Below are 9,556 nucleotides of genomic sequence, written 5' to 3'. Positions count from 1 at the left end.
AAATGTACAGATATTTCTCAGCGTGTTTCGTGTTTTTTGATGCGTTTAGTTTCAGTGGAGTCAAGTGGAGAGGGCGCGTGCGGAGAGGCTCTGCGTTAATTGGAGAACACTGTCACATTCTGTTACATTCTGTCTTCTGTGGGCTTCTCTTAATGACACGTAAAGTGCAGCTCACACACGCGCGCGCACCTCACAGAAATAACTTAGAAAAGTCCTCCAGAGAGCGCGCGCCGGGCCAAAGACAGAAAATGTGTCTTAAGAGCAGGAAATATGAAAAGAATGTCGTGTGAAAATGGTAAATCATGATGAGGTGTATTTAGATTTTTTAATTTTCAGTTTTCTTGTTGCAGCTGAGACAAAGTCAATGCAGCTTCAAAAAATGTGGTTCCAAAAGCTTTTCATTCTCTGGACTTTTACGGCGTATTAAACAGTGCAGAATTCCTCTTTTTCAACTTTTGACAGTAACATTCTATAATAATAATAATAATAATAATAATAATAATAATAATAATAATAATAATAATAATAATAATAATAATAAAAGTATTATGAAGTACATGGGTATGAAATGTTTCGCATGCAGTCTCCTGGATTACTTTTATTGGGTGTAAATAAATTATAACATGTTTGATCATGGGTAGATGAATGTTGACACCATAAAATGTAAAATACAAGTGAGAAAAACCTCCAGATAAGTGTGTCCGCGTGCGCGCTGACCGTTTGTTGGAGGAGCACTTCACGGTCTGTACTAAGTTTAGCGCGTGCGGTGCGCGCGGCGCGGTGTCCGGACTACCCGTGCCGCGCAGTGCCGCCACAGTGTCTCCTCTGCGCTCTCTCCGTGCGCTCTGGCTGCTCGGTGCTTCGAGGCTCCTTATAAACAGCCTCCGTCGTGGCCGGCTCCTTCCTTATTGGTCAGGTGGAGCGATGACGCAGCGTCTTCACGTATCCTTCACACGGCTCTCTTGTTGTTTCTTATTAAGAGTCTTGCCGTCGGTCAGAGGAGAAGGCGGCTTCGAGGCGAGTGCGGAGAGATTGTTGGACTGAACGGTGCACTCGATACTAAACACTGCTCATCCCGGAGGAGAGCGGTGTCTCTCTCACACTGTCTACGAGCTGCTCTCTCACCGGGCACGCACGCACACACACGCGCGCACGCACGCACACTCTGCTCTGTGCGCCTCTACTTCCCAGTAGTAAAGTCCGCGCAGACCAGTCTCCTGTGTGCGCAGTTTCTTCGAAGGAGTCGCTCCGAGGAACCAGAGGAACAAGTAAGTGCCAACTTTAACCTGCGCGCGGGTTTGGTTTGTGAGCCGTGTTTAGGCTCGTGTTTAGGCTCGTGTTTAGTGTTGTGCTTAGTGTTGTGTTTTGTGTCGTGTTTAGAGTAGTGCGCTTTGTGCGGGCGCGGGGGACATGTCCCTGACACCGGGACATGGGAGAAACAGACCTCGGTCTGTGCTCCCGGAGCAGAGCGACATTTCGGCTCGTTATGTAAACACTGTTATATTAAAGACCTGCGCAGGGAGCCGTGTGCGGAAGGAGCCGTGTGCTCTCGGCTCCCGAGACAGTTCACAAAGTTTAAAGTCAAAATGTTTTAATTTGTGGATCTTTGTTCATTACATTTAGTCCATCGCCTTGTGTTTTAGATGAGTCTCTTCAGACTCTAATCCTTTTACCTCAGACTGTGGTATTTGTGACATTTCTCAGTGTTTTCACTGACTCCTGTCACACCTTGAGTTCAATTTGACCAATAACAAAAATTGTCCACGGGCTGAACTTTGTTGGTTACTTACAAACTGTTGTAGAGACTTTTCTTCAGTGATGTTTGGGTGAAGCCTGAGCCTGAGGTGACAGTGTCCGGCGGCGCAGCGGCGCAGCTCGGAGCGCGCGGTCAGGGCGCTGATATCAGGACTGCGAGCTGTGGAAAGCCTGACTGTTTTTTAACTTTTTTCTGCGATACACTCGACACATTTTAAACAAAATGGGATATACAATTAATCGCAATTTCTTTTACTATAATTTCGCAACTTCAAGCACAAATGTAAATTGTATTTAGCCTGTGTTGCCACAAACCCACTGCTCGTGTTTTGTGTCACACCAGAACCTGTGTGTCTGTCATATTTGACTTTAGTGTTTTGTTGTGTGTGTATATTCCTCATTATTCTTTATCACACCTGATTTTAAACACACTTTGGCCTGTGCGTGAGGAGCGCGCGCACAGGACGTACAGTGGGTCAGTGCCGGACACCGGGCTCTGGAGCTGTGCACGCCGAGTTCACTTGACTGTGAGCGGCCACAGTCACAGCTCTAGCGGGAGGCTGCTCTCAGAAACACATCTGCGTTTTAACCAGAGCTCACACAGACAGCTGTGGCGCCTAACTTGAGTCCGTCAAATATTTTCATAAATCGATGAGCTCATTCAAAACAGATGTAAAGTGAGTCTGTATTTGCGTGTCCAGCACAAACAGGAGCACATCCATCATGACCTTTACACCTCTTCATGTGAGCGGTTATTTCTGTGTCTTTAGGCGGGATTAAATATATTCAACTGTTCAAAGTGAAGTGAAACCCGCGCGGGCCTTTGGAGAAACTAAAGATGCACAAATAGCGCCGCGCGGTCAGAGCTCCGTGCGCAGGGACACGGCAGCAGCTGTGTCTCCTCTTTTATTATTTATTATTAGTGGACAAAGTTTGACTATCACTGTGCATTTCAGATTTATGTATTTTTCCAAAAGTGTCGTTGGAAATGTGTGTTTTTATCTTTCACTTGTTACATCTGACTTTAAAGACAATTTGATTTGAGAGAAAAAATATCAAATCAATCAGTAAAAGAAGGACTAGGACTAAACCAGAACAAAACTAAGACTAATCCAGACCTAACTAGAACCAAACCAGGATTTAAACCAGCTCTAAATCAGGATGGAAAGGCTGTGCATAAGTGAACAGCACTGAACCAGGACTAAACACAGACCAACAGACAGTGGCTGTGCTCAAGACTAAACCAGGATGAGAAAAACCAGGCAAACCCAGAAAAAAAACAAGTCTAAACCCAGAATGAAGGAACTGAGCTAGGATTTAATTAATACAAACAGGCTGTAAAGATGTGATTAAACCAGGGTGGAAAGGATGTGCACGTGTCCAGGAACCAGGACTAAACTAGGACTAAACCAGAACTAGTGAACCAGTTCCAAACCAGGACTATCAGGGACACAGATCAAGACAATGGTGTGTTTTTCCCTCTGTGTATTTGTTCAAAAGTCCATGCATCATTATCATGTTTCTTTACTGTTGTCCAAGACGCCCTGAGCCCGTTCCCTTGGCGAGGACCCCGCGCGTGCCCATGTAGCTGCCCTGCGGGATGCCTGATCATGACAGCGCCCTCCTGAGCGCACAAACCAAGCGCAGACGAGTGGATATCGGCGTGAAGAGGACCATCTACAGCCGCGCCCGGGACGCTTACGAAGGCATGAACCAATCACACGCGGCCGAACAGGACGGGGACTGCTCATTGGTCAGCCACAGCCATGGTGGGTCCAATGGCGACAGTGAAAAGTCCAATGTTCTCAGAAAACTGCTGAAGAGGGCCAACTCCTACGAAGACGCCCTGATGCCCTTCCCCGGGGCCACCATCATCTCCCAGCTCCTCAAGAGCAACATGGCTAAGAACGGAGGCAGTGACTCGGGCTTCCAGGTGCACCGCACTACACTTAGCAGTAACACAGTGTGCACGCATACACACAGGCACACACGTGCACACACGTGCACACACACACACATATACACACACACACCCACACACACACACACTGCAGACACATCTTAAACACACAGTGAATCCTGTTTTTCTGACTCGGAACACAGCAGTGTGACTAAACCTCCCTCTGTCCTCTGTCCTCAGGGCAGTGGGGCCATGTCCAGTGGGGGCTCAGAGATCCAGGGGGAGGACGGCTGTAGTAACTCTTCCAGGGACAGGGACAGTCCGTCCGACTGCCTGTCCCCAGGGCCCCCTCTGCCGCCCACCTCCTCTTCTGCCTTCAGAGGCCCTCCTCCTGTCTCCCTCCTGACCTCCCACGCCCCCTCTCAGCCTCTGGCCCTGTCCTCCTTCGACCTGGACCGTCTGTCGGACGAGCACCTGCGGGCCAAGCGCGCCCGCGTGGAGAACATCATCCGCGGCATGAGCCATTCCCCGCTGGTCCGCTCCAGCACTGGAGAGCCAGGCAGAGACGACAGCAGCGGCACAGAGCACAGAGGGGACCCCCACCATGGCTCCTCTCTCCTGGGCTCTCCGGGCTCACGAGGAGGGGTCAGTGTGGAGGTGTACCGAGAGAACAAGAGGAAACAGCGACTGCCCCAGCAGCAGCACAGCTTCACTCAGCTGGTGTGCTCCAGACAGGAGCAAAGGCAAGAGGAGAGGAGACAGCTCCGGCTGCAGCTCGAGGACATGCAGGTGAGAGCCCGGCACACACAGGGGCCCGGTCTGTGTATTATAATAATATAACCCCACTTCATTCTCACTCTGTGAGTATTTATAATCATATATAACACTCACATTCTCACACACTGTGTCTTACAGAAACAGCTGCGGCAGCTCCAGGAGAAGTTCTACCAGATTTATGACTCTGAGACAGAGGACGAGGACACAGGAGCAGAGCGTGGAGCCGACAGGGAGGAGGACGGGAACATGTCCGAGGACAGCATCCGCTCCGACGGGCTGGAGGACAGGCACAGGGACAGCCACAGAGACAGGGGGCGCCCTGATGACCTGTCTGACCTGGACCCTGGGCTGTTCCTGGACAGAGCGAGGGCGCTGCTGCGAGAGCAGGCTCTGATGGACGGAGAGTTGGAGGAGGACAGGGAGGAAGAGGACAGGAGCAGACTGAAGAGGAGAGGACCTGGGGGGAGGCACCTGGCAGAGACCCTGAAGCAGGAGCTGAACTGTGCTGTGTCACAGGTGGTGGACACGGTGGTCAAAGGCTTCTCCTCCCCAAAGCAGAGCAGTGTCCAGGGCTGCAGCAGCACGCCGGCCGCCCCCTCCTCCTCCACCTCCTCCTCCTCCTGTCCTCCCCCCTTTGTCCCCCTCCCTTCCCTCACACCAGAGTCCAGGTTCGGAGGAGGCGGTCTAGGCCTCAGTCTGAACAGTGACAGTAGTCCCACCCCAAACTTCCACTCGACCAATCAGAGACTGCACTGCTTCGGAGACGTGCTGGTGCCCAGCCCCCTGGACTCTTTCAGTGGGCTCAGCAGACTGACCGGTGTGCCCACAGCCAATGACCAGACAGAAGCCCTGCCTCTGGTGGTCCGGAAGAGCGGGGTTCCTGAGAGCAGTGAGCACCCCCTGCCTCCCCCTCCTCCCCCTCACCACCCCTCTCTCCACCCCTCCCCCCTCACAGCCTCTTTGGGCTTCAGCCCTCCATCTTTTCGACACCCATTCCCTCTGCCTCTGATGGGCTATCCTTTCCAAGGCCCCCTGGGGTCACACGGAGGCCCGGGCTATCATCCTCACGGACCCAAAGACCACCACAGGGTCTCCCCAGACTCCCTGGACATGAGCCGGGACACCATCAGCCTGAGGACCAAGATGAATCTGGGTCTGAGTCACCATCAGCACCGGCAGAGCTCCCCTCACCAGCACCCGGACGCCCTGTCACTGTCGCTCATCAAGTCTGAGTGTGGAGACCTGCAGGACATGTCCGACATCTCGCCCTACTCCAGCTCCACTGTATCCTTTACGCATGACAACACCTCCAACACCTGTGCTGCGTTCACACTGTGGTTAAAGGCTTTATATTACGCTGAAGTGTCTCCTGTGAGCTTTTAGGTGTGTTAGAATGTGTTACCTCATCAAGAACATACCTGGAGTTGTTTTTTATTTCATTCACACATGTTTGAGTAGTCTACATCTTCAAATCTCAAAATGCTCTGTTCCTCACTGTGATGTCCTAAAGTGTTAGTTTTCAAGTTAGCAGCTACCTTTTACATTTTGTTTAGCATAGATTGACAATTCCAGAGCTGAAAACGCAACTCCAGGTATGTTTTTGATGACGTAACAACATTATAACACATCTTTAAAGAGGCGGTATTAGGCAAAATCACCTTTTCGAAGCTTTCTACCATGTTATAACATTGTTCCCTCATCAAAATCACGCCGGAACAGGTTTTAGATGTACAAGCCTACGTCACCCATGCTCCCACACGACAATCCTACATAAATATACAATAGCTGATGCCACGTGCAGTAGTTTTATTAGCGGAACGCACGTCTATTGTAATGTGATAGCTCTGTGAAGGGGAAGTAACCTTTGATTCAGAGCGTCAAAATCGAAAGTGAAACTTATAAAACATGTTAATATGTTGTTTTCGGGCGAATATATCATTTTCAAAACAATAAACGGTAACACGGTGATCTAAATATGTTACATGTTAGCAGTTAATACCCCACAGAAGTAAATACCCCCTGTTTAAATATCATCATTAACATGCAGAGCCCTTGTTTCCTGTGTAAGAGGCAGATGAAAGGGGGGGTGGCGGCTGTGGTTGCGGGGGCCACATGAAACGCCCTGCCCGGGGTCTTTTAAGTGTGCAGAAGGATGGGCTCCTCCGCTCGCACTCGGAGCTGTTAGCCACGCTTTCATCGCTCACTTTGTACATAGAGCCTCAAAGGAAATCATATTTGGGTGTAGGCCTGTCACGACAACACATTTTGAGATAAATACAAAGAGATACACGAGCAAAAGTCAAAAGTTTGGACTCGCTTTTGCATCGATTTATTTATTCTCGCTGGAAATATCAAAACTACGAATGGACACGTTGGTCCGTCTCGATAATTCAGTCAATATATGGAAGGTCGAGCGATATATTTTTGAGGTCAGTGTTTAATATAAGTACATTTTCTTTGCAATAATGGGGTGATTTTTGTTGTTTTTGTTGTACAGTGGTCCCTCGTTTATCGCGGGGGTTACGTTCTAAAAATAACCCGCAGTATCAGCTTTATTTTTTACATTTATTCTATATGTTTTTTGCTGTAAAACCCCTCACCACACACTTTATACACTTTTCTCACACAGGCGTTAACATTTTCTCACATTTCTCTCTTGTTTAAACTCTCTCAAGGTTCAAACCTTCGTAGGCGTCTTTGTCGGTGCAGAACGTTTCATCGACATTGTGGGTTTTGTCGGGGAGAAAACTTGCAACATACAGCACTTTAGAGTCACACTGCGATCGAACGTATATGTAAATTTGTCTGAACGCATTCTGGACTGTACAGGAGACACGGCAGTCCCTTAGCCAATCAGGACGCGCTAAAAAATCCGCGAAACAACAAAGCCGCGAAAGGTGAACCGCGATATAGTGAAGGACAACTGTAATACCAAGGACTGAATATGTAACTTGTATAACTTTGCTTTTCATTTGTAGCAGCTCAGGCCTTTTAATGAAACACTTATTTTAAAATGTTTTACTTGGATTAACTGGCTTTATCGTTATCGCTTCAGTGTTGTAAAGTACTTTCAATATTATCGTTTATCGTTATATTTCTTGGTAGCGATATATATCTCTCTGTGCTTCAAATGTTTTAGCGTAATAGGCCTACGGACACGTGTAGTAAACAATAGAATGTCGTAAACAGAAAGTAAACTCAAAATAACCCCAAACTTGTTTTAGATTTATATTTTTTTCAAATATCCACCCTTTGCTTTGAACTTTTCTTTGCACTTTTGGTATTTCTCTGACTTTGACTGTGAAGTAAAACCATTTCAGGAGAGTTCATCAAGAAGCTCAATGAGAGGATTTGAATTAAAAATATAAAAAATATTTAGTTGAGTTAACGTTTTGTCTTTGCTACATAATCCCATATATCTTGTTCATATATTAGACGTGTTCTGTATAAAATAGTATAAAAGTATAAAATATAGAAAGTGGTAAACGTAAAGAAAAACCGCATTGAAACCGAAGGCGTGTCCAAACGTTTAACTCACACCAAACACTACGATAAACGATAATATTAAAATGACTTTATGCCACCGATGCAATTAAAATAAAGCTAACAATCCACGTAAAACATTTTAAAATATCTAGTATCGTTGAAAGGCCTGAGCTGCAACAAGGAACTCGCCGAATGAAGCAATAAATAGCGATAGAAGCTACTTATTCAAACCTCTACAGCTCAAATCTTACGATATTACAACAAAAATAACAAAAGTTTCTCCAGTTTTGCAAAGAAAAAGACATTCCTTTGGTTCATGATACACAAAAATACATAAAAACGTCCCATATTATGCATTTTAAAATCATTTTCCATTGCAAACTTTAATAGAACTGGTGTCTGTGGAGAGCGTGCCCCCATTTCTCCAAGAGTAGTGCAACAAGTACTCAAGTAAAACTACAGTTAAATGGCTAAAAACTGACTTACAAGTACAAGTGCCGCTTCCATAATGATATCTGAGTAAAAGTAAAAAGTACGCGTAAAAGTACTACTCGGAGTACTAGTTACGATTTTCTTTTGATTGATTTTAGCAGCATTTTCGATCAGTTTAAGATGAATTTTGTTATTTTAAACCACAATCTGCACATTCTCTGAGCTGTGTCCAATCAGAGCGGGCGATGTTGTGATGTGTGCGTGTTTGTCGGTTTAAAAAAGTAAAATTACCCCAAAAATCTATTCAACTACAGTAACACGAGTAACAGTAACATAAGTATAAGTAAGGTCTTGTTAATGCTTTTAGTTGAGGCAGTTTGAGCCTTAAAATGATCAAGTGACGTTATAAGGACTTTAAAAACATGGAAGAGCTTTTTATAGAAATGGAAATGATCACTTCATGACATCACAAGGTGGAACAGAGCGTTTTGAGCTTTAGAGAAGTCTAAATATGCAGATATGAAAAGAAACAACGTAACTACAACAAAATTTAACAGAATATAGGACCTTTAATCTGTCCTTTCATTTTTTTTTTTGGTTGGTCTGGAGACTTCCCTCACCCCAGACGCTTCCTCTAGCTCCTCAGCTTGGACTCCAAAGCGGCCTTTAAACACAACACATTCATCACGTTTTATTTGTTCCCTCATAATTGTCTTTTTTAAAGTGATTCATGCGTGTTTGAGTAACCCTGTATTGTCCTGCATGTTTTAGGCTTGAGGGCTCAGAAAATTTCAGTTTTCACCTACCCCCTTTATCCACCCACTGCTCTGGACCTATTTGGGATTATTCAGATACATCTGCTGGTTGCTGCAGTGAAATGCACAGTGGTTAGTCCTCTCGCCTCACAACAAGAAGGTCCTGGGTTTGATTCTGGGGCAGAAGGTCTGTCACAATAACACATTTTTAAGCACGATAGATTGATACTATAGACTGTATATATAAATGGACATAGCTAACCTGCTAGCTGCCTCATTGCAAACAGGAAGTGAACATGGGCGCGCTTCTGGCTCCATTGACTCTGGCTCCAATTCACTTTACATTGAAAAATTATCACTCCTCTCTCTGTACCTGCTGCTGTCAGACTCGTCATTTTGGTCTTAAAATGTTCGCATTAACCTGCTCTACATGATCCTGGTGCTTTTATTT

The 9,556-nt window shown here is 46.3% G+C and overlaps 1 protein-coding gene across 1 annotated transcript in view; it reads left to right on the top strand.

The window, feature by feature from the left end:
- Positions 1-1,006: 1,006 nt before the first annotated feature.
- Positions 1,007-9,556, top strand: part of LOC117384255 (prospero homeobox protein 1-like) — a 56,505-nt gene continuing 47,955 nt past the window's right edge. The window contains exons 1-4 of the mRNA XM_033981545.2: positions 1,007-1,268; positions 3,295-3,688; positions 3,896-4,444; positions 4,571-5,716. Of these exons, the coding sequence (XP_033837436.1) occupies positions 3,356-3,688; positions 3,896-4,444; positions 4,571-5,716 (2,028 nt within the window). The 5' untranslated portion in view covers positions 1,007-1,268; positions 3,295-3,355. The remainder of the gene's footprint in view (positions 1,269-3,294; positions 3,689-3,895; positions 4,445-4,570; positions 5,717-9,556) is intronic.

The sequence above is a fragment of the Periophthalmus magnuspinnatus genome, chromosome 2 (genome assembly GCF_009829125.3).
Source record: "Periophthalmus magnuspinnatus isolate fPerMag1 chromosome 2, fPerMag1.2.pri, whole genome shotgun sequence".
Taxonomy (NCBI): Eukaryota; Metazoa; Chordata; class Actinopteri; order Gobiiformes; family Gobiidae; genus Periophthalmus; species Periophthalmus magnuspinnatus.
This window is presented reverse-complemented; position numbering and strand designations above follow the sequence as displayed.